The following is a 25,634-nucleotide window of genomic DNA, read 5'->3' as shown; positions in this document are numbered from 1 at the left end:
GGTGATTGCTGCAGGAAAGAAGGTTTTATTATTTAATTGGAGCAGAGTTTCAGTTTTGCAAGATGAAAACAGTTTGGAGGTGGATGGTGGTGATGATTGCTTAATAATGTGAATGTACTTCATGCCATTGAACTGTACAGTGAAAAATAGTTACAATGGTAAATTTTACATAATGTATATTTTATCCCCTTTCAAACAAAATGGAATCTTCTTGACAGGAATATAACAAACTTACCACAAGGCTGGCCCTTGCGGGGAAAAAAAAAATGTGAGAGTTGGAAGCAAAACTCAATAAAGAACAGTAAGAAAAGAAAATATATGCCGTTTAAGACAGGCCATTTTCAGCTTGGACTAGAAACAAATAGACTTTGAAGATAAGGCATTTCCATATGTTCCCAGTGTATGAAGAATTGTTTTTAAAGCCAACCCATTCATAAAAGTCCACTAGTCCTAGCCATGCATTGGTAGCCAGTGTTCAGCATGTTTTGAATCTAAAGAAACAACACACACCATTGCCTGTGCAGTGATAGAGTAGTCAGCAGTATATTTTTTGTCAGAGATACTATTTTCACCGTATGATAGAATCAAGCACTTGTTAGTAGCATCCTCCTCCACCACAAGCTTAACAAAGAATTGTCACAAGTCTTACAGACTTCGCAGGTTAATTTTTAGATGACTTTTGGTCATCTGCAGCTAGGAAACTTACCCAGGAGTAATCAATTTTCAAACTGAAGGAAGACTTAGAGCCCAAACTAGTGGCATTAGTGAAAAGTGTGGAGGCAGAAGCCAATCAAATAACTAGATTTCAAAAAAGATTGAGCCCGAGTGGAGAAACAGGATAGAGAAGCAGAATAAGGAATGGAGAACCATCCTGAAGTCTCTCAGTGGGAAAGAAAAGGGCAGTAGCCATTCTTCTGGAATCATAGGGATCATAAATGAAAGGAATTCTACCAAACTGCAATGAGGAACAAAAGCAGGAAAGCCTTCAATGACTGAAGGACATGCAGACCATGCATAATGCATAGAGAACAATGGTATGGGTTGAGACTACTGGCCATACCAGATCAGATATTTGATTCAGATAATCTGTACCCGGTCAACAGGATGCTGGCAATTTACTTTCCAGTTCTCATACTCTCTGCTGTTGGAATTAACAATGGTGTTAAGGGGGATAGGCTTCATTACACAGGCTTCTTGTGTTATAGAGAATGACTGAAAATTAAACAGTTTACATGGAAACCAGGGGAATTGTTCAGAGCTGAGAAGCCACACCTCCTTTTTTTTTGGCTTGAGACAGATATTTCAGTGCTGATCTGTTGTGCTTTGTAAACAAGTTACCAAGTTTTCAATGTGGGTATGATTTTTTTATGGCAAGGTAAAAGTAGATCTTTGTGATCAATACAAAAAGGAATCCAAAGAAAGAAAGAATTTTAATTATTATTTCAAATTTGTTACAGGCCTACCCAGCCTTGTCTTTTCTTCTCAATTCTTTCTAGTTGTTTTTACTTTAGTCTAAATTCATCTTAGAGAGTTAAGTACTTTCCTCTCTATTCTCAGTTTTAAAAATTATTTTCCAAAAAGCTAATGAGATTGCGTTCTCAGAGTGTGGGCTGTAGCCCTCTCTGATGTGTATTGAAATTGAATGCCTATTACCTACAGGAACCATGTGAGATTTTACGTACAGGTGTCAGTGAGATTTTAAAAGCCAGTCATATTTTTCTGTGCATGTTCACAGTTATGTCTGACATTTTTACAGCTAAAGAGGTGTCCTCTTATACTTACTCATCAAGATGTCCAGCAGCAAAAGGGAACAAGTCACAGTGGATTCAGTACAGGGACCATTGTTATATGTCTGACCAGGCATTGCACAGTTTCTCAGAAGCCAGATGGTTTTGTTCAAAGCTTGGTGAGTTAAAATGTGTTGATTTTCTTTGCTCAGTAATTTAGTCATTAGAATTTTTCTTAAGGAAACCCTTTAGAATAAATATTATATTTTTGAAAATCTTTGTGAAGCACTCACTAATTATAATAGCATTATAGCCTAATTGCCAGTGGTACAGAAATGGTTAAGTATTTTATGATATATGAACTCAATGGAATATTGGAACAGCCAGTAAAAAAATGATCAGTATAAGAATAAGTAGATGGTGTATAAAAGTAAGTGGGAAGAAGTAGAATAAAAAATTGCTAAATAAACTATTATGTGAAAACACTGACAAATGAAACCATTTTAAATACAGCTAGATATGCTCAGATGAAAGGATTCAGTAGCAGATTTTTTGTAAAGTTGATTAAGCAGTAAATACAAAATTGTAGATTTTTCATTACTTAGTCATTAATAAGTAAGTTTAACCTGACCAGGGTAACAAAGTCCAAGAAGCATTGGTTGTTCATTCTGCAAAATGGACCCGTGACCCACATCTCTGAACACTATAGGGGACAGGACTTTTAATCTTCAGAGTTAACTAAAATGAAAGAGCAGCCATGATTGGCTCCCTCCTATGAGAATCTTAGACCATAGTCAAACTGAAATAACTTCCAAGGGGACCACCTAGAGTATTTCAAAGACCTGCATCCTTAGGTAGCAATTTAGGCAGATGACATTTATCTTATTTATTTTGCTACGTTATGGAGACACTTTACTGATTTAAAATTCTCCTTGTTACCGCTTAGCTACATGATGGAAACTTTTATGTGAGATTAGTATTATAAAAGGTAAAGTACCTCCACACTGTGGTGATCTATAGAGGAGAAAATGCTTTCCTTTGCCCTTCTTTTAATACTTCACACCACAAAAGACATGCTTTAGTTCAAGTATGGATAAACTTGTTCGGATTGAAGACTATTTGATTCCATTTTGGATTAGTTTCCAAGTCCTGGTATTATTTTATTTCTATCCCTTGCCTGATGCTGGTGATAGTGCTATTATCTCTGTAGGTTTAAGGCAGCCTATCAAACTTGAGGAATACTCACTCGTTCAATTCCATACTGTATTTCAGACAGTATACAATGGCATTACCATGTATACTTATGTATAAAATAATATTAAAAGGAAGGCTCATGCTCTCCAACATCTCAAATCTATTTGCTTTTATTTTCATTATAACAGAAGCACATTTAAAGTTAACTTATTATACAGAACTAGTTGTTGAGAAGAGAGTATTGAAAATCTACAGGGGAACACAGATTTCTGCCATCACATACCCCAGTTCTTATGACTAGCTGTTCATACAGGAAGGTCTCACTGGTTAAGTAGTTCCAAGGCCCAGAAATATTAACATTTAAACATTTTGAGGAAACATAAGATATGTATATACATAAAGTTTCGATCTAGAAATATTTCTAACATTTTTGGAAGCTATTAACACTATACTTGTGTGTATTAATGCTATATACTCTGTGTCAAGTTTGAATATCTTCATGATCTTAATCTTGATTATTGTTGTTCTATCACTAAGTCATGTCCAACTCTTTACAACCCGATGGACTGAAGCACATCAGGCTTCCCTGTCCTTCACTGTCTCCCAGAGTTTGCTCAAATTTATGTCCACTGAGTCAGTGATGCCATCCAACTTTCTCGTCCTCTGTTGTCCCCTTCTCCTCCTGCCCTCAATCTTCTCTAGTTGGCATGCTAATTGACTTAGGGTTTGTTTTCCTTCAACAGCCCATTCTGCAACTATCGTTACCATAAAGGATGAAGATGAGAATAAATTTGTGAGCAGACTAATGAGGGAAAATAATAACATTACCATGAGAGTTTGGCTTGGATTATCTCAACTTTCTGCCGGTAAATATCTGTGTGTAGAGTGTGCAAAGAGAGTTCTAACTTGTCCTGAATGCCAAATCAGCCTCACTAAAGAATGTCAAGTGGTGGCTAACTCTAACGCTTCTTGGTGATGAATAAGCTAGGTCTGCTGGTTTAGAGGCTTATAAATTCCTAATAAATAAATGAATGACTTATTAGTAATGATGGAAACACCAATGAAATAGAAAATCAGGTTAAATCAACTGGAATTGTTTTAGAGGCTTAAGATACTTGGGTCAACAGGATATTTTTTCCTCCTATGGCAGTATCTGTGTCCCTTGTGTATCCCACCAGGAACCCATTGGCTACTTTCCATAGCATTCTAGTGTCTATCACCTGGTGTTTTTGTAGCTTTTAGCTATTATTCAGAAAGTTCTCTTCTTGTTGTTCCCTTCCCTCTTGAAACATTTTTACTTTTTTTTTTGTAACCATAGAGTGAAATTAAGTCTTAATGGTGATTTTTTTTTTATATTGGTGATTTTTATATTACCTTAGTAAAATTGCAGAGATTTGGTTCAGAAAGATTTGTGGAAGAATTCTTCAATAAGGAATAATAGATTGTTTCCATGCACTTAGAATTGATCAATGAATTAAGAGTACACCTTTGATAGAATAATAGAAAGTTGGCTTCACATTTTATGCAAATTTGAATTCTGAATAATTGAAATAAATGTGAATTCCAAAATATTAAGTATGTGTGGAAAAGTGAGTGAATTCTAAGCTGGCCCCTGAAGGAAGTATAAGTTGTGTTTATACTGTCACCACAAGGCGGTGCTCCATCAGCTGGGAACCAGAAGTGGAGTCATGGTGGGGAGGACTTCTTGGGCCCTGCAGGACTCTTCCTCTCTTGCCAGCACACTGTGAATGATTCTTAATGGGGGAAATCATGGGTGGGAAGCAAGGGACAAGGGATACAGATCTTTAGAAATCTGTCCATCACACAGTAAATGTGTAGGCATTATGCACTTCATTTATAACACCATACTCCATATGTAAGTGCTGTCTAATAGAACTTTCTACAAAGATGAAATTTCTTCTATGCCTGTGCTGTCCAATGTAGTAATCACTAACCATATGTGGCTGTTGAACACTTGAAATATGTCAAGTGCAACTGATGTGCTGATTTTAATATTTTAACTTTCAATAAATTTCGTTTAAAAAATAGTGGCACAGCACAGTTCTAAATAAATGAATTGTATGACCCATGTGCTTTTTACCTTAGTAATTTAGTTACAGTACACAAACTTCTTTCTTTAGATCAGTCTTGGAATTGGTTAGATGGATCAAAAGTGAGATTTGTCAAATGGACAAATAAAATTAAGAGTGGCAGTGGACAATGTAGCATTTTGTTAGCTTCAAATGAAACTTGGACAAAAGTTGAATGTTCACGTGGCTATGGAAGAGTTGTCTGCAAAGTTCCCTTGGGTAAGTACGTAACCTGTCCTTAAGGAACCTTTTTGAAGAATGGGTCAGGCAATAAATGTACGATTCAATTGTGTGCAAAGTTTTGTACTTTGTCCCAGAGTACTTAGTCCTTAGAGTATATCCAAACAAACTTTGATTAAGTCATAAAGATTCTTTCCCTCAGAAAAGTAAATTACAAATGACAGTTAATGCACAAGATGTCTAGGATTCCCAGAGGAAAGTACTGAACTGTCCAAACTTTATATAATTCTTTCCTAAGAAAAATGGGAGCTGCCAGAGTTTTAGGGAGGTCATCTCTTGGCAAATGTTAAAATGTATTTTATTCTATAGTTCAGACATTAAAAGCTCAATGGTCTAATTCTGCAGTTGTTTCATTTCCTTTCTCCCCATTCCCATGAAACTCATAATAAACAACAGTGCAAAACTGTATTTAATTAGTTACAACATCCTAAGTATCTATAGGAAATTGTACTTTGAACTTCTGTTTCGTCATAATTGACACATAAATTAACCACAAAAATCTTATCTTAACAAGCTCTAAAATTTTCACATCAACATTTTTAAAGATTAGCATAAAATGTCCATTTTGGTGTACAAATGTTAAAAATAAAACCTTAACTCTAGGTAATCAGTATCTACATATTTATGCATTGATTCAGCAAATATTTAGAGTATTTGTTTTATGTGCTAGGGTGCACCCATGAACAAGACAGGTAAGATTCCTTTTCTCACAGAGCTTACAGTCTATTGAAGACAGATAAGGAGTACCAAGAAGGTCCATTTTTAAGAGAGGAAAATATCCAATAGTTATAAACTCTGTGGTGTGATGGTAAAGAATCCTGGAGAAGGAAATGGCAACCCACTGCAGTATTCTTGCCTGGAGAATCCCATGGACAGAGAAGCCTGGCGGACGGCAGCCCATGGGGTCCTACAGAGTTAGACGCAGCTGAGCAGGCACTCACATAAACTGTGCTGAGACTAGGGGTGTAACTGCTCTGGGTCAGGGGTGATCAGGGAAGACTTCTCAGAGCAGGAGATGTGGAAGCTGAAATCTGGAAGGCCAGCCAAGGCCTTTGGGATCAGCGGAAGAGTCACACCAGGCAGAGGTACCAGTTGGAGCAGAGGGCCTAAGACAGAACATCTTGATGTGGGCTTAAGGAAGAAATGGAAAGTAGACAGGTGTCAGACAGGTAGGGCTTTGGAATCCTGAGTCAAGTGTTCAGGTTCTATACTTAGTGGAATAGGGAGCTAGTACCCAAGATTTGGGGTGAGGGAGAAGTAGGGTTAGAATAGTATAAACCACGAGTTCCGTTTTGGCATTTTGAGCATCCATGTGGAGATGAGCTATCCATAAGGAATGTCTAGTGTGCAGTTGGACATATGAGAGAGAAGGAAAGTCAGCACAGAGCTGATATTAAAGCCTTGGGACAAAATGATTCCATCTTGGCAGCATGTAGATAGGGGCCTGGAAGGAACAGTGCTTAAAATTGAGTAGTGAGGAACTCAATGAGGTCATGCTAAAGGGTTAATTTCCTTTAAAGCAAATAACACTTTATTTGGTACTAGGTAAGTCAAATACAGACATTTACCAACCTTTAGCAATTTGCTGTCAAAGTAAGATAATATACTGGGAATGAGGGTCTCAAAAGGATGATGGGAAGGGAATTTGAGAATAATGGTACCACTCTAATTTCTTTGGAAGAAAATTGCTATAGGAGTGAAGAGGATTTGAGTGAAAACAGTTAAATTGGATAAGAAAGCACTGAAGGGTTTGATGATGAGTTTGAATTCTGTGTTGACACTGAGACAGCATTTACTATATCTAATTTGTACAGTGTTCACATCTGTGACACAAAGCCTAATATATAAAATCAGTGACGATCACTGTTCTGTTCTGTCCTCCACTGTCAACCCTTTCCCTGGCCTAGGCCCTGATTACAGAGGAATAGGTATCGCATTTGCTGTGCTGAGCATCTTGGCTCTTACCTGCGGACTGACCTGGCTCTTCTTCCGAAGGAACCGTTGGCACTTGTTGGGCTTCTCTTCAGTTCGGTATCAACAAGGAGGGAATGAAGATGAAATCATGCTTCCTTCTTTCCATGACTAAACTCTTCTAGAGGTTTGCTGATTTGCACTGATGGTTTAGGAAAAATGAGCCATTTAAAATTTTCCCAATGTCAGTATTTACTCTGTTTCAATGTTGGGGTCTTAAGTATTCTTTTTGTTTAATTATAATGCTGGTATCTACAGTTACCCACAAAATGCCATGTTCATAACTCTACTTAATAGCATGAAAAGATACCCAAGTTGGAACTAAAGTCCAAATTGTTTATAGAGTAATGAGTTTAATGTGCGTTTTCTCTGTAAGAATGTAGTTGGTAACTAGGATATGAATGGCATTTTAACAAAATGTCTTAGGAAATAAAATTGGCATATTGCTGGGTCATATATGTATATTTAATTTTAAGAACATCTAAGCCAAATGTAAAATTAGTACCTCTAGGTAACAAAACTAAATAATGTCAACATTGTTTTAAAGTAGTCATTTGTAGCATTTAGGAGAAATTATTGAACAATGAGACATGCAAACAGCAAAATTATGCCTCTTGGCAAGATTTTCTTATACTGTTCCAAAGATGTTTCATACCAAAATTATTTAAATGCAAATAATTTTGTTCTGTTCATAGTCTTTCAAAGGCTTTTAAAGAAGATTTAGTACTTAATGTTTTTTTAAGTGTGGAAATATTTTTAGATTGATTAGATATCTTATAGCAGTGTGTTTGTTGTTTTATATAAAATATATGTTTTCTTTTTAAAGGGAATGGTTTTTTTGAAAATTTCACAGTTTATATATTTAACATAGTATGGCAACTTCTGACTAAGAAATTTTTATTCTTTGTTGCCTTTTTACATAAGAGATAGTGAAAATTGTGTATATTTGTAAAAATGAAAAATTTTACAATGAAACTCTAAATCTTGTGATTACTACTAAAATATTTAAGTGTGAATGGTTTAGGAAACATGGTTTTATGGTTACTGTTTTGAATTTTACCACCTAGAATATAGTCTTAATAATAGCTTCTACTGGATATTGTGAATGTTTTATTCAGTGTTTAACTTATATTGACATTTGTACTTTATTTTTGTATAAAATCCACAGATTTATTTTAAAATTCAGTGTTTATATTATGATAATGTTGTAAATAACTTTCTAAGACAATTTTAGTAGTCTAACACTCTGTAGTATGGTTGTCCTGAACTATTTTATACTGAATTAGTTAAACTAGTTCTCTTACCCTATCATCTGTGCAATTTTAGTTGTTAAGACTTTCTTCAAAGAACTGAACAAATTTGATGCAAGAAGTACAGGTATATATACTAGTGATGCCATAATAAAATCATTTTCTTTTTTTTTTTTCTTCTTTAGTAAAAGTATTGTTGATCTTATTGTAAAAGTATTTGTCTTCCATTTTGAAAAACAAATCTCTAGATTGGGCTTTATTATGTTACACATATAGCATGACAAGAAAAAAAGTGTCCAGCTATTGTAAAGCAAGGCATCAAGATCTTGTGTACACTTTTAAAAGAATAAATATAATCATTTGTACATCTCTTGAGTGTTTGATTTTAGGCTCCTTTTTGGATTCCTCTGACTCAGCATTTCTTCTAAATACTGGGTCAGCAGGGGTCCCACCTATAATACACTTGCTTCTCACTCTGTTTGCCTCCCTCAGGAAATCCTGCACACTGTCTCCCACCCCACGGCATTCATCAACCACTTCTAAGTCGTCAATTCAAATATCTAGTTTCAGGTTCATATTTCTAATTCCCTTTGAACAGTCTCTATGAAAGTCCTTCTTACCATGACCAGAGCTGCCCATATTGTGTTCCCTTTCTCAGAAGAACTGAAAACAGCCTTTTCCAATCTCCCTAACTAATCCAACCCCCACATGTGGTCTGACAAAATTGATCTTTCAAAACGAGGCACCTAAAAAAACAGATATATGCACCTAATGATCAGGTATAGAGGACAAGTTTAGAAGTGACCAATGAATACCCCTTGAAAATATTCTCCCCCAATCCCAGGACAGGATGTTTCATTATCTGGGAGATCTGCCCTGCAAATGTTTGCTGGAGTGTTGGAAACCCCAGTCCTGACTCGCTGCTGAGTTGATGCTAGGGAAAGCCAGAGATTCAGGTTTCTTTCTCTGTGGTTCATTTAATCCTAAAAGCCTCTTGGAGAAACAAAGACCTGATTGCTAACTCACCTAAAAAGAAAAATTTTAACTATTAAGTTCAACAAATTTTTACCTAAAAAGACAAATTTTAACTATATCTCAAAGACTTTATTGTTTTTAATTGGAGGATAATTGCTTTACAGTGTTGTGTTGGTTTCTGCCATACAACAACCTGAATCAGCCATAAGTATACACATGTCCCTTCCCTCTTGAATCTCCCTACTAGCCCCCACTTCATCCCATCCCTCTAGATTGTCAAAGACATTTTTTAAAAAAACTAGACCTCATGATCTGTACCGTAAACTCTAATTTCCTTTATATTCTAAATTAAAACATTCTCACACTATTATATCCCAACAAATTTAGTATACATCTATTTCTCCTTTTGCCCAAGCTAACTTAAATCAATTCTGCCCAAGCAGAGTCTGAAAGGCTTTTTTTCCATTCTCCCAAACAATTCTTCTTATATTCTCTTTGAATTAATATGAAGACAGCATACCCCTTGTTTCCCAGGGTAGAAACTCAGAATTCATCCTTAAATCCTCTCTTTCTCATCTCTCTAATCCAGAAACTCTGTCAGTTTTTCCCCACACTTCTCATGGACTGGTCATCTTCATTGCCAGCTGTCTTTATTTCAGAACTTTTATCCTTTTTTCTTTCTGGATTATCTGCACGAGGTTCTTCACTGGTCTTCCTCATCAGCCTTTCCCCTTCACCCCATCTTTCCCATTCCTGGACCTAGGGAAGCTGAGAGTTACAGAGGAGGACTCCCCTTCTATTTTGGTCTCCATTTATGTAGTCCTAAGTACTTTAGGGCAAAAGGGAGCTCAGCAATGCCCAGCTCAGGACTCTCTCTGGGAACCTTTAAGGGGTTGAAGTCAATCCTGAGTAGTCCTAGGGTTTTGGTTTCCTGGCCAAATGCCCACTCTTAAAAAAAAAAGAAAGTGGTTTTTTTTTTTTTTTTGCTTTTTATCTATTTTAATATTGATTTGTTTATTTTATTCAGCTTCATTGTATCTTTAGTTGCAGCATGCAAACTCTTGGTTGTGGCATGTGGGATCTAGTTCCCTGACCAAGGGTCAAGCCCAGGTCCCCTGCATTGGCAGCGCAGAGTCTTAGCCCCTGGACCACCAGTGAAGTTCCCCAACACCCTCTTAATACAAAGTAGGGTCAAGTAAATACTGTTTCAAAGGCTAAACAACAAACAGGCAAAGTCAGATGAAACTGGAGTCCAGGAATTAGGAAAACATTGGTGATCTTAACCAATAGAAATGCAGAAAATCACCAGAATCCAGATGGGAGTGAGCTGAAAAGTGAAAGGAAATTAGGAAACTGAGAGCATGAAATTTTGAGATGTAGAGATGGGCCATAGCTAGAGTGAGAAGGAGGAAAGGTGAAGAAGAGTTCTTCCCAAAGGAGGTGGGGGAAGAGACTGACACATTTAGAAGCTGAGAGGAAGGAAAACAAAACACATCATTGGTAACAAATGAACAGAGAGAAGTTGATGAAGGGGAGAAAGGGGAAGATCTTGAAGAAGATGGGATAAGAGGGCAGATCTAAATCCATACATAAAGGAACTAGGTTTGGATGGGATGGGAGGAAGCTTGCCTTCCCCTCTGAGGACAGAAGAGAATGACCTGTGTGGAAGAGAAGGGGAGAGCAGACAGTTATTTGAAGATGTTTATCTATAGCTGATGGCCTCTAGTTTCCTAGTGAGTAGAAGGTGAAGTCTTTTTCAGAGAAAGATAAATATCGAATAGGGTTTCAGCTTAAAGAGCATAATAAAAAAATTGAAATATTCTATGTAGGGAATGAATGAGAGAGGAGAATGATCAAGACAAAATAAAAGACTGCAGAAGAGGCTTACTGGGCTCACATGAAATTAAAGCCATATATTAGTAGTGACAACCATCAGGAGAATGAATAGATTTCTTCTACCTGCCCTCGACTGCTAACTAAAATTGAGGGAAAGGAGAATATGAAGGAGAAAATAGATCCCCTATCCTCAAAAAATTAAAGATAGAACTACCATGTGATCCAGCAGTCTCACTTCTGGGTGTAAAACGAAGTCAAGGGATTGGAGTCTGGAATGAGGTCAAAGAGGAAGTAAACAAGTAAAAGAAAAGGAAAAACAGTATGAGATGTAATTGGAAAGTAGAACATCATAATGAGAGATTTTGATGAAATAACTATATTTTCCCATGTAGAGGGGGTAAGTAGTCTGTCTTATATTAGCATAAGAAATGAGGAAGTGTGCACCAGAGTCAACAGTGGGGAAAATATGCCTTCCTTTAGGTCAAATGACTGAAAAATTAAAAAACTGCTGAAATGGGTTATTTGCCTAACGTAGACTGATCCATGAAGGTGCTACTTGTATTGTAACTCTAACGATTATTTGAAAATTAGTTTAATAAAAATCCACATTGATACAGTGTGCTTTGGTGCCTGAGGTAGGGGTGGAGATAACTTATTCAGATAGATGACTTTTTTTTCCCCCCTGTGTAGTTAGCAGGATAGGAGTCCCCAGAATCGGGAGGTTTGAATATTTAAACACTGTGTCCATTTGAAAGGATTTGCTTTGGGTTTGGGTTTAGTATACAAACAGTCTGAGGAATGATGGAAATATATCAGTTGAGCAAGTCCTTGATACTTTGGCAAAGAGACTGAACCTGGAGAGGTTGGGAGAGTCCAGCAGAAGACCTGGGCTCTGGTTCCATTTTTGGCATTCACCGCGTGCCCATGGCTAAGTCACATCCTTTCTTTGGGCCTCAGTTTCTTTATCAGTAAATGAAGATGGCCCCTACCACCTCTGACATTCTGAGACTCCTTACAGACCTCTTTGGTCAGATGGTGAAATCACTCCATTTCCAGTTGGACAATCAGCAGCATGGAAAAGATTAGACTTGATTTTTTTTTTAATAGACTGTTATCTTTGAGCAGTCTTAGGATAAACATTGAGCAGAAAGTACAGAGTTCCCACATACATCCTTATGTCTCACCACCTTTTTCTTATTATTAGCATCTTGCATTAGTGTGGTACATTTGGTAAAATTGATCCAAATCAGATACATTATTCTTAACTAAAGTCCATAGTTTACATCAGGATTCCTCTTTATGTTGTATATTCTATAGTTTTGACAAATGTACAATGATACGTATCTACCATTACAGTATTGTTCAGACAGTTTTACTGCCCTAAAAGTGCTCTGGGCTCCTGTTCATGTCTCCCTTACCACCGCCCTCAACCCTTGACAACCACTAATTTTTTTTTAAACTGATACCACAGTTTTGCCTTTCCAAAATATAAAGTTGAAATAATAGGGTATGTGGGCTTTTCAGACAGGCTTCTTTCACTTAGCAATATGTGTTTAAGTTCATTCCATGGCTTGATAGTTCATTTCTTTCTAGTGCTGAATAATATTTCATTGTGTGGATGTACCACAGTCTATTCATCCAGTCACCTACTGAAGGGTAGCTGGGCTGCTTCAAATATCTATGTGTAAGATTTTGTATGTAACATTTCAACCAAGGATAAATACCAAAGAGCATGATCACTGAATCATACAATAAGAGTATATTTAGTTTTCTGAGAAGCTGCCAAACTGTCTTCCAAAGTGGCTGTACCATTTTGCATTCTCACTGGAAATGAATGAGAATTCATCTTGTTCTCTATCTTCTTCAGCATTTGGTGGTGTCAGTGTTTTGGATTTTAAAAGTCATTCTAATAGGTATACAGTGGTATCTGGTTTTAATTTGCAGTTCCCTAGTGACATACAATGTTGAGTGTGTTTTCATGTACTTTTTGCTATATTTATATATCTTATTTGTTGAAGTGTCTGTTCAACTCATTTGTAAATTTTAAAATTGAGTTGTTTATGTTTGTGTTCTTGAGTTTAGACTCAATTTTAAAACACTCTTTTGCTAATGACATGAGACGATGTCAGAGTTTAAACAAGCAGCCTGTGTGACTCTGATTTGTCTGGTTCCAGAGACCGCCGCTATTCGAGTTATAGTTGCATAGTTCATATGTATAGTAACAAACATGATTGCTGCTGTTTTTCTTAAACAACAGAAATATATTGTGTCAGAGTTTTGGAGGCCAGAAGTTCAGGATCAAAGTATCCAAAGTATTCCTTTCACAGTTTAAAGACCCCTCATCCAAGAGTTGATGACAGAAGTTGTCTGATGGCCACAGTCCACTGAGAGAGCCTTTGAAAAGGTTTCTGGCTATTGGGTTCAAAGAACAAACACCACTTTAACCAAGTGATCAAAGTTAACATTATCAGTGATAACATAGAATGACGTGGTCTTCCTGGGATGGAGCAGGCCACTTCTGTGGTACTCTTGCCAAAAACCAACCAACCACCACCAGCAACAGAACACAGAAATATAACCTGAATCCTTTGCTTCCAATCTCCCTCAAGAGGAAGCATCACACAAACCCAAACTAAAGGACGTTCTATACAGCGACCGGTCAGTACTCTTCAAACTTGTATCGAGATAAGCAGTGACACAGGAATTCCGCCACAGTAAAGAGACTGAGACACGTGACATCGCAGTGCAGTGTATGATCCCGGATTGGATTTTAGGACAGAGAAATGATCAGAAGGACAACTGATGAAATACGATAAGGGCTGTAGATTAGCCCACAGTATTAGATCAGTGTTAATATACTGGCTTTGACCATTGCACTGAAGTTACGTACGACGTTAAGATTTAGAGAAAGAAGCTGGCTGAAGCGTTGCGGAAATTCTTCTTTGGAAACCTTTTTGAGACGCTGAATTGATTTCGGTTCAGATGAAGTTTTAAAAACCACGGCGAGCCGGGGGCGCCGGCCGGAAGGCAGCGCGGGCGGGCTCTCTGCCCGGCCGGGGCGGCTGGTGGGAGGGGTCGGACGGCGGCTCCGCACTTCCGAGAAGCGCGCGCCCGGCCCGCAGCGCCGTCATGCCACGAGCCGCGCCTCCCGCTCTTCTGCTGCCGCTGCTGGGCCTCGCCGCCGCCGCCGCTGCGGGTAAGCTGGCCCCTGGCCGCGCCCCCTCCTCCGCCAGGAGCGGGCGCCCGGAGCGACCGCCTTCCCCGCGCCCGGCGGAGACCCTCCACTCTCTCCCCGGGCGAGGGCTGCCTCTCGATGGGCAGGTGGCGCTCGCCTGCGCGCCCACCCCAAGCGCCTCCGCAGGCTGCTCAGCCCCACTCGCCTCTGCGTTCGGTGGACTCCGGGAGAGCGCCCCCGGGGAGGAGAGAGCCCGTAGGAGGGGATCTCCGGGGACCCCAGAGCGCCCTTCATCTCCCACCGTGTCCATATCCTTAGCACGCACCCCAGTCGCGGGCAAGGGTCCCCAAACGGGGCTAATTGACAGGAGAGCAAAAAGACTTAAGAGCGCCAGGATGAGCGTGGTTTCACGGCCGTTTGGGGCTGAAAGGGGAAATGGGGAAGTTAGACTGCGGAGATTTTCCCCAGCTCGAGTGCAGCTGGGGTGGGATGGGGGTGGGAGGAAGCTGACCCTTTTTTGTTCTCGGGGTTGTTTGTCCATTTGGTTGGTGTTCAAGATGTTGAAACAGGAAAACAGTTCAGCCAAATAACCCCTCAGTGGAAGTGGGAAGAGAACAGGCGAGGCTTGGATTCCACCTAAGTCGTGTGATTTAAAAATCTTTAAGTCTAGTCTGCTGTTGAGCAAGTTTCATCTGAAAAACGACTCGTGATTTCCAAAATGAGTTCTGAGGAAAACAGACTCTTCAATATGTTTTGTGTTTTTTAAAAACAAGTTTCTCTTATAACCGTGTCAAAAATGTTGTTGGGGGAAACTCTGGGGAAAGACTTAACATCCAAAACCACTATTGATGGAACAATTCTGGGAATTAAGGAGCAAAATAAAGAAAAACAGAGTGAGTACTTGCGTGGGTCTGAATAAATTGATTATGCAAGAGTTTGGCATTTTTTCCCTCTGAATTTAACTGCTGTTTTATAAATTCCTGCTGAAAGCCTGCTGACAGGATCTCAGTGTTGGAGGCAGCAGTAGCATAAGCAGCTCAGAACTTGCTTACAAACTCACAGCTCCTATCCTGACACCTTTTGTCGACCAGCATTTATGACCAGTTATGCCATCTGCTGCCTATGGAGGAGCAGAAAGGAGAGTTTCACACTGTTCAGACTGAGCACATCAGGTTTGTCCAAAACAAGGCTGGACTAGAGAGTCTGCAAAGCTCTCTTTATGCACACCCTCCTTATGTTTGCCAGTTATATTTAAACACCCATTTAAGCCACCCTTTGGGTTGCTGAGCCCGGAAGAGTTGATGCTTTCGAACTGTGGTGCTGGAGAAGATTCTTGAGAGTCCCTTGGACAACAAGGAGATCAAACCAGTTAATCCTACAGTAAATCAATCCTGAATATTCATTGAAAGGTCTGATGCTGAAGCTGGACCTCCAATACTTTGCCTATCTGATGTGAATAGTCGACTCATTAGAAAAGACCCTGATACTGGGAAAGATTGAAGGCAAAAGGAGAAGAAGGCAGCAGAGGATGAGATAGTTCAATAGCATCACAGACTCAATGGACATGAATTTTAGCAAACTGGGAGATAGTGAGTGACACGGAAGCCTGGTGTGCTGCAGCCCATGGATTTGCAAAAGAGTCGGGTATGACTGGAGTGACTGGACAACTGAGTTTCTTTGCCTTTGTATGTCAGACTAAGAAAAAAAATACTTGTCAGATTTCTTTAAAAGCCCATTTCTAGATTTTGATGTCTCTCTTCTTCAGAGAAGCTGTTTTGATCAGCAGTGGAGGATAAGAATTTACCCGTTTGGGCCCTTGCACTTCTTAATAGAAATAGGTGAGACCAGATGGGGAATTCAGGCAGGGATTTACTGGGACTTGAGCTGCAGAGCAGGGGAGTGAAAACAAGTAACAGGTGCCCTTGCTTGCTCCCTAAGTGGGGGTGAACTGGTCCCTTAAATGGGGGGAGGGTAGGGGCTGACGTAGTCCCAGCCAGAGAAGTAAGTGGCTTAGGGGGGCTGCCCACCCCCTTGGTGGTGCTATGTGCAGAGATCAGGCTCAGTACCCTGCTTTTGCTCCTGGCGGCTCAGAAGTGGCAGTTGGGTTTTGATCTTTTTGTATCTTGTTGCCCAGAATTTGCCCCAGCTGCCCATGTGTGTATTTATTTTTAGTCTCTTATAGTGTCTTTGTATTCTGTGGCTTGAGGAGACATTTGTCCAGGTGGAAGCACTGTAGCAAAGGGTCTCAGGTCCCAGCCTGTCTCAAAACTGTCTTTGGAAAGTATTGTCTTTTTTGTTTTGTTTTGTTTTGTTTTAGTAAGTCCAGTATGGTTACATAGACTTTATAAGAGCTGAAGAAGTGCATGTTGATTAAATTAATGCTGTGAATTAATCAGCTTCTCTCAGGAGGTTTTATGGATTAAATTAGAAGGTGTATGAGTTTTGGCGTTAGGTACAGACTGTGTGGGCTTCCCTGGTGGTTCAGAAGTTAAAGCGTCTGCCTGCACTGCGGGAGACCTGGGTTCGATCCGTGGGTCAGGAAGATCCCCTGGAGAAGGAAATGGCAACCCACTCCAGTATTCTTGGCTGGAGAATCCCATGGACAGAGGAGCCTGGTGGGCTACAGTCCATGGGGTCGCAAGGAGTCAGACACGACTGAGTGAATTCACTTTCACTTTCACTTTCACAGACTGTGTGGCCTTGATTGAATTGCCCAACTCATTGCATTTCAGCTAAAATGGAGATTATGGCCATAGGGCGATCATGGGCATTCAGTGAGTTCGCCATGTCTAGCACCTATTCGAGGCATTGTGAATCTTGGTTTCCCTTTGTTCTCTTCATACGAAATGAAGGGTAATTATTGCAATTAGATAACATCATGAGTGCAACTTTATGTGGGTTGTTGTGTATGGTAACTGAGCACATTCCCATGCATGCTGATAACATAGAGCTGAAAAACCTGTGTCCATGTTTTATTATCATACTTCACCAATTTATCTAGACAAGATCAGGAATAATATTTTGCTTAGAACTAAGTAAAAAGAGCTTTTCAAAGTTATTGTGGAATTTGCAGAATGGCAAGATCTTAACAGGAAAGGTCCTGTGGTGTTGCAGAAAATATAAATGTAATATTGAAATGGAAATTATTGTTCTCTGTTATTTTGGATTTTGTTAGTATAAATGATCTTATGTTTTTCTTAGCTATTATCTTGAAAAATCACAATGAACAGAACATTCTTTAGATATGTGGGTTAGGTACCATAGCATCCCTTTTAAAAAGTTCTTCTGGAACACCACATTTTGTATGTAGTAAATGATCAGTATATGTTTCTTGGGTCAGTGATTTCCCGTGGGGAGCATGAATATAAGTGAATATAAGCATGTTAGAGTAAACCCCATTCTGGCGGTGGTTAGATGGATCAGAATCTAGGTTACTAGTTTTGAATTGCCATAGCCTGCAATACTCTGCCTCCTTCCCTGATGTCACCTCTTACCACCCTTCCTGCCATTCACTCTGTTTATCCACACTGACCTGTGTGGGACTCAGCTACCTTCTGACTCTTCTGCCCAGACCACCCTCCTCTTCCCCATTCCTTGGCATGGACCCTTCCACGTCCTTCAGATCTCTGTTCACATGTCCTCTCCCAGGCCTTTCCCGAACACCCCACCTTCTCTGTAACATCCCCGTGTTTGTGTTTTCTCTTCAGAGCACTCATTTCTCTTGGAATGAATCTTGTTTGTCTTCTTGCTTGTCACTCCCCTCACCAAGGAAGCTCTGTAACAGCAGAAAATTCACTGTATCGTGGATTTTTGCTTTGTTTTGAAATGTGTCTCTATGCTGTATTCTAACTTATAATAAAAGGACAAAAAATTTAGATGAATGATTTAAAAAGTATGGCGGCGGGTCATGGGTTTGCAGTTTCTTTCAAATTATTTTTACTTTTGCCCTTGAGCTCATCTCATAATTGAATTCAAAACATTAAGTCACTTTAATCTATTGATGTGACTTATTCTGACCCTTGTGGATGGCACAGTGATGTTTCAGCAAAAATTATTTCAGATTGTAAAATTTGAAATGTTAATAAGTGTTTATTTTTCTTCCAATGAAAAAGTTATAATTAGGTATTATTTCAGGACTTCTTTCATTGAGAAGCTTTTAAAAATGTACTTAAGCATTGAAAATTAGTTTTGCAACAGGGTTATCATCCACAATTTTTTTCTGATACATATCAAGTATTTAAGATTATTTTAGATTTTTTTTTTTTTAGATTATTTTAGATTTTGAGGGCAGATCTTCAGGTTGCATTGATAAGAAAATGGACCAGTAAAGCCCAATGAGAAAGGTGCAGAGAAACACTGCCACCTTCATTCTATGAATAAAAGTCATGACAGCTTTTCTGAGAAAGGACTTGAAGGGAGAAGATGGGGTGGACGTCTTAGAAGCTAGGTTGGGTGACGTTGAGAGGGGATGGAGTGTCAGAGTGGCTGAATTTCCTTAGGATTTAGGGAGATCTTGCAGGCCTTCAAGGTTATCAGGAGCCTGGTATACCATATGGTCCTCCATACATAATAAATGTAATAACCAATGACTGTTTCTCCTTCTGCCACAGTTTCCCTTGTGGAAGGTAAGTGACTGACCTATATCTTAATGGGAGAAAGACAAAGGTCTTATTGATGAGGGAAAAAAAAAAAATACAATCTTGCCTTTCCATTGTTAACATTCAGAACAAGTGTGTCCCAAGGATCACTTCCTCTTCTGCTGTGCCTGGTTCTTTAAAAAAAAATTAATTACAAGGGAACAGAGAGTTCTATTAGAACTCGCTGGCAATGCAAAATATTTCTGTAGATATGCCATCTTATTCTTTTAGCACATGATAGTTTTAAGCAGAGGATCTATTTGGAAACTTATTGGAGTTAAGTACAAGATTTTAAAAGTTTCATCAGGTTTCTAGATCTCTGTAAACACAGTAAATCAATAGAATTATAAAATTATACAATCCATAAAGAGTCCTTTCAGTTCAGTTCATTTCAGTTGCTCAGTCATGTCCGACTTTTTGCCACCCCATGGACTGCAGCATGCCAGGCTTCCCTGTCCATCACCAACTCCTGGAGCTTGCTCAAACTCATGTCCATTGAGTCGGTGATGCCATCCAACCATCTCATCCTCTGTCGTCTCCTTCTCCTCCTGCCTTCAGTCTTTCCCAGCATCAGGGTCTTTTCCAATGAGTCAGTTCTTCACATCAGGTGGCCAAAGTATTGGAGTTTCAGCTTCAGGATCAGTCCTTCCAAGGAATATTCAGGACTGATTTCCTTTAGGATGGACTGGTTTGATCTCCTTGCAGTCCAAGGGACTCTCAAGAATCTTCTCCAGCACCACAGTTCAAAAGCATCAAAGAGTCCTTTAGGTGCAACCTGTCTTTCAAGACAACTGTGAAAAAGCAAGAGTAACAGAGAAGCACATTGGAGAGAGCATTGTGAGCAGGATATTTTTTTTCTTTTGAGCAAAGTATGTGTATTGAAATATGTTTTCTAGAAAATATTACAGGTTCTGTAATTGAAAACTTATGCCAGTATTCTGGAAGGCAGGTTTTTCATTGTAACAGGATTATAGCAAAGACACTTAGCACTGAAAATTTAACCTTTCTTTTTTTTTTTTATTTTTGAGTAACTAATAATTGTCAAAGATTATAATTGTACAATATTAAGAAGTATAGAACAAAACAAAATTAGTTTACTTTTCTGTACGTGTGAACCTCAGTTTGTTCTGTCATAGGAGTTATCAGCCTCTGTGTGAAAACTCTTCTTCTCAGAGTAAAAAAATACATTTTTTGAGTAGTACTTAAATCTTGTTTCTGGGGCATACACTCTGGTAGCATGAGAAGAGGGGTTCAATGCTGAATTAACTGAAGTCAGTGTTAATGCTGAAATAAGCCTGAGGAGAACGCTGTTGGAAGTTTAAAGAATATGAAGTTAACAATTTGTTTTTTACTTTCTCTGCCTGTAGCTTTTTGTTTTTATTTGTGTTTTGTTTTTCTTTTAGTCTTAGCACATACTGCTTATTTAATTATTCAACAAGGGTCTTTGTCAATTATCATTATCATAATACTCCCATCTCAGAGGCCTGTGTGACCTAAATAAGCATTTGGCTTTTTTTTTTTCCCCAGCTCCTTCAGGTCTCTTTTTTTATATGTCACCTTTATGATGATCAGTGCACGTGAATATGTGTTTGTCTTCAAAGGGTAATACAGCCCCTTTTCCAAGAAGATAGGCTACCTGTGGTTTTTGTGCCTAGGGCCTTGACTTGCTCACCATCCAAGTGCAGCTAATCAAAATAAGGGTAGTTTCCTAAATCAAAGACTGGCTACTCTAAGCTAGGTAGCAACCCAAGAGGGTACCTGGTATAAGAACACTAGGAGGTCTATTTGACTGCTAGGAGATTATCCTTAGATTTCTTATTATTCCAGGTGTCCTTGCAGAAAGTCTCTATCATGTGGGGTAACCAAAACAAGTCTTTAGTCTTTATAACGAGAAAAGGCCTCTCACATGTTGTATAGTGTAAAATCCTGCAGAAGTTCAGAGGGGTCAGAGTTTAAGGAAGGTGAAGATTGGATACTTCACAGAGAATTGACACGTGAGCTGCCACTGAACAAAAGAATACAGTTTAGTCTATAGATGATTTGGAAATCAGAGTTCATTGTAATCATAAAGCCTAAGAACTACTGGGTTGACCAAAAAGTTTGTTCAGCTCTTTAGTAAGATTGCATGGAAAAAACTGAGTCAACTTTTTGGCCAACCCAATACAAGTGTACAAAGAAACAATTTATAAATTTCACTTCACTTGGTGTTAATTATATTTTATATACTTAATAGACATGCTTTATTCCATTTAAATGATATTTCAAAAATTATTTTTATATTCTTGAGTTATTTATCATCATTAAAAGATCCTATGTGTAGCTTTGACTAGAAATAATACCCAAGAGCATTTCTCAGCCCATGGTCCAAGAATTTTCAGTGCTATGTAAAGGTGTTTCAAGTGGCATTAAGTGTGGTAATGGAGTTTGTTTCTGTTTCCATTTTTTAAAATTCTATAAGAGTAAAGGAAAAACAACAAAGGGAACCGGAAGAAAAATATGAAAGTCAAAGTTTGCAATTCAGAGTATGTGCCCTCCTGACTTTCAATTTGAGTTTCATTATGGAAATGACTGCTTTTTTTCTCTCTATCATGTCTTAATACAGAAAACATGTGATGGCAGGAGTGTGGGACAGGAGAGACCTGCCTAGTTTACCCTTTCAACGAGTATGTGACTCTTCTCATTATGGTTTTTATGGTGGTCTCTCTACCTGGGATTTCTTCATCTTTCTCCTTTTCCACGTGCTAAAGTTATCCTGTGAATTGCAGCTCACATATTATCTCCTTTCTGGAATGTTTGCTTACTCCTTTTTTGTCTGTGTGTGTGCTTACTCAGCCACGTCTGTATCTTTGTGACCCCACGAACTGTAGCCTGCCCAGCTCCTTTGTCCATGGGGTTTCCCAGGCAAGAATACTGGAGTGGGTGGTCATTCTCTTCTCCAGGGGATCTGATCGAACCCGGGTCTCCTACATTGCAGGCAGATTCTTTACCATCTGAGCCACCAGGGGAGCAAGTTACTTTTTTCTTCTATAGTCTCATAACATTTAACCTCTCATACCTTTGATATGTATATGTGTCTGACTCTCCTAGCAGACTGAACACTTTAAGTGTAGGACTCATTCCCCTTTAATCAGAGGTCCCCAACCTCCAGGATCTAATGCCTGATGATCTGAGAGGTGGAGCTGATTTAATAATAATAGAAATAAGATACACAATAAATATAATGCGCTTGAATCATCCTGATACCATACCCCTCCTCCCCATACTCCCCTCACTGCCCCTCAACCCCAGCCTGCCCCAATCTGTGGAAAAATTGTTTTCCACAAAACCAGTCCCTGGTGCTAAAAGGCTGGGGACCACTGTCTTAAATCCTTTTATCCTTACTCCTTGGTACTAACTGTTGTCTCTGACACACGGGAGATGCTCAGCCAATGACTGTTGGATGGATGATGGTAGTGACAGTTATCAATAACTTGCTCAAAAGTGTGAAAGAGGGGATTCTGCTTCTGACTCTAGTGAAGTGGGACTGGACTAACAGTCCCCCAAAAAGCAACTGGAAAATCTAGATGAAATTCTGTAATAATGGTATCTGCAGGCATCAGAGAGTTGTTTAGGCAGCTTGTTGACGTGAGCCCACTATCCTGTGTTTTACTTTTCCCTTTAGGAGAGTTGCCCCCATTTTAAGGAGCTAAAAAGAGAGCAGAGTTTTTGGCATTCACACAGTATTAATGAGACAAAAATTTGAGTTTTTACTGACTAAAGAGGAGGGACGGTAGCTAATGTGCAGGCTTCACTTGGAATCTATGGATATCGGGCCTCACAGAGATTGTAACAGCTCCCTCAGGTGGAATCAACCCTTGATTGTATTTAAATAATCTTCAGTATGCCAGCTGCGTGCCAGGATCCTTTCTAGGGGAGAATGACATCATCTCGAGCCTCTGCAATTTTTTAATTTTAAATATCAAATACCAGATACTGTGCAATTTTTCCTGCACAGTGTCTGGTATTTGATATTTAAAAAAGAAAACAAAAACTACCAGACATAACAAGAAACAGGCCAAAGCTGGGAAAATAAATAAAAACAGACCAATAGATAATACAGAAATTAAGGTTTTTGAAAATGAACTTTAAAATAACTGTAATAAATTCGAGAACATTTATAAGGTTGAGAATTTCACCGGAGACTCAGAATCTATAAAAGTACAAACAAATGGAAATTGTGTAACTGAAGAACAGCTGACATTATGAACTCAGTAGATAGGTTTAACAGATTTGTTAAAAACCGAAGAGCAGACTGCACATGTGTGTGCGCTTGTCGCTAAGTTGTGTCTGACTCTTGCGACCCCATGGACTGTCACCTGCCAGGCTCCTCTGTCCATGGGATTTCCCAGGCAAGAATACTAGAGTCGGTTGTCATTTCCTTCTCCAAGGGATCTTCCCAACCCAGGGATCGAATCCAGGTCTCCTGCATCTTCTGTATCACAGGCAGATTCTTTACCTCTGAGCCACTGGGAAAGCCCAAAGAGTAGGTTAGTACACCATAAAGAACAAGATTATGATATGGAGTGCCAAAGGCATTAAAAATAGGAACAAAGTGAACATATTGAACATGTGAAATCTAACATATATGTATTTTGAGTCCAAGAAATGGAGGAGAAAGAAAGTGGAAAAGCATTATTGAAAGTGATGATGATGGCCACGAACTTTGCAAAAGTGAGCAATGAAAATAAAGCCATAGATTCAATAGTTGTGTTGCATTATTAGCAGGATTCAAAAAAATACTAGAGATACCACTGTCAAACTACTAAAAATAAAAGACAAAGAAAATCTTGAAAGCAGCCACCAAAGAGCAACCATCAGACTGACCTTGATTTCTCAATAGGAATGATAGAAGCCAAAATAGTAAAATTACATCTTCAATGAAAAATAAGCTTCCTTTCAAGAATTTTTTATTTGCAAAAATATCTAAGTGGGAAGAAAATATAAAGACATTTACAGAAAATCACAAATTGAGGGAATTTGTAGTAGACCTATCCTTAAAGAAACACTAAAGGGGTTTATTCAGGCAGACAGAAAATTATTCAAATAAGTAATTCAAATATATAAGAATGAAAAGCAACAGAGAAGATAAATATGTGTTTAAACGAACATTGACCATGCAAAATAGTAATAGAACAATAGCACAAAGGGAGGGAAGTTAAACTATTGTAAGATCCTAGAGTTGTCTAGGAAATGGTAAAAGTACTAATTTATTTTAGGTAATAATAAATCAAGATTGCATGGTGTAACTTTCAGGGTACCCACTATAGGAAAAAAATTAAAGAATATTTAATTAATAAGCTAAAAGAAAAAAGACAACAAGGGAAGAAAAGGAACATAAATCAAGTAGGACAGATAGAAAACAGTGAGGTGGTAGATATAAACCCAAAGGTGTTGATAACTATATGAAATGTTAATGGAAATAGCCATTCTTTTTTCTATGAAAATTTAATATCTCATATCTTTAGGAGTTCATGAAATTCTCATTTTCAAGTTATTTAACAGTGTTTCTCTTTTTCCCCATAGACTGCCCTTCATCCACCTGGGTTCAGTTCCAAGACAGTTGTTACATTTTTCTTCAAGAAGCCATCAAAGTTGAAAGCATAGAGGATGTCAGAAATCAGTGTACTAATCATGGTAAGGAGTTTATTCTATTTTGTTTTTTCACAGATCAGTAAAGAATGTTCACTAATTTCTTTAAAAAATGGTTTGTTGTGTCTTACTTTTTACCTTTGGTCCTTGTAACAATTTTTATTCTATAATATGCAAGACATGCAGTGGAATTGGGGTAAACTCTTGAGTTGGAAGTCAGCTGTTGGACAACAGTGCTCAAAGCAGAGTGACAAGAGCAGTGTGTATTTGATGTAAGTACTCTGTGTTAGGCACTGTTCTTAAGCACTTAATACACTTTTACTGGCTTTTATTATTACAGCAAACCTATCATGAAGTTTATTATTTGCCTTCTTTTATCAGGAGAATAAAACTACTTCAATTATTTGTTCAAGGTTGAATAGGAAATAATTGGCAGATCCAAGATTCATACCAGGGATTGTCTGATTTTAGGAACAGTGTTCTTAATCACTCTTTCTGCCCTGAAAGTACTGTTTCAGGCATGCAGTGTGGGCAGAAGTCAGATCACATGGTATTGTGACATGTGGTATGGAAGAATCTGTTGTCGTTGTTCAGTCGCTAAGTCGTGTCCCACTCTTTTGTAACCCCATTTCATTCTCCAGGGGAACTTCCCGACCCAGGGATAGAACCCGAGTCTCCTTCATTGGCAGGGGGATTCTGTATGCTGTTAAATAAAAATGAGAAAAGGGCTGTTTGCTACATGATTTGCTCAGTATTCTCTGGGAAATTTCACATTGTGAAATATTTTAAATAAAAATGTCATTTTTTAAAAAGCTGTGCTTGAGTGTTCTTTATATATTTGGCTGTTTGGCCCAAAGTGCATCCTTGTTGAGCCTCTAATTGTGATACTTGTCAGCTGAAACTAAAACTAT

At 38.6% G+C, this 25,634-nt stretch overlaps 1 protein-coding gene across 3 annotated transcripts in view; it reads left to right on the top strand.

Moving 5' to 3' along the window:
• LOC122453943 (CD302 antigen) overlaps positions 1 to 25,634 on the top strand; it is a 114,351-nt gene that overhangs the window by 75,288 nt on the left and 13,429 nt on the right. The window contains exons 32-35 of one of the 3 annotated variants that reach the window (XM_043488308.1): positions 1,757 to 1,906; positions 3,665 to 3,787; positions 5,063 to 5,230; positions 24,658 to 24,768. In XM_043488308.1, coding sequence (XP_043344243.1) covers positions 1,757 to 1,906; positions 3,665 to 3,787; positions 5,063 to 5,230; positions 24,658 to 24,768 — 552 coding nt within the window. Of the gene's footprint in view, positions 1 to 1,756; positions 1,907 to 3,664; positions 3,788 to 5,062; positions 5,231 to 7,158; positions 8,838 to 14,080; positions 14,480 to 24,657; positions 24,769 to 25,634 lie in introns of those variants that run through there. The other 2 variants (XM_043488306.1, XM_043488307.1) reach the window with 2 other exon arrangements.

Source organism: Cervus canadensis, chromosome 15, assembly GCF_019320065.1.
Source record: "Cervus canadensis isolate Bull #8, Minnesota chromosome 15, ASM1932006v1, whole genome shotgun sequence".
Lineage (NCBI taxonomy): Eukaryota > Metazoa > Chordata > Mammalia > Artiodactyla > Cervidae > Cervus > Cervus canadensis.
Note: the sequence above shows the minus strand (reverse complement) of the source record. Positions and strands in the feature narration are given on the sequence as shown.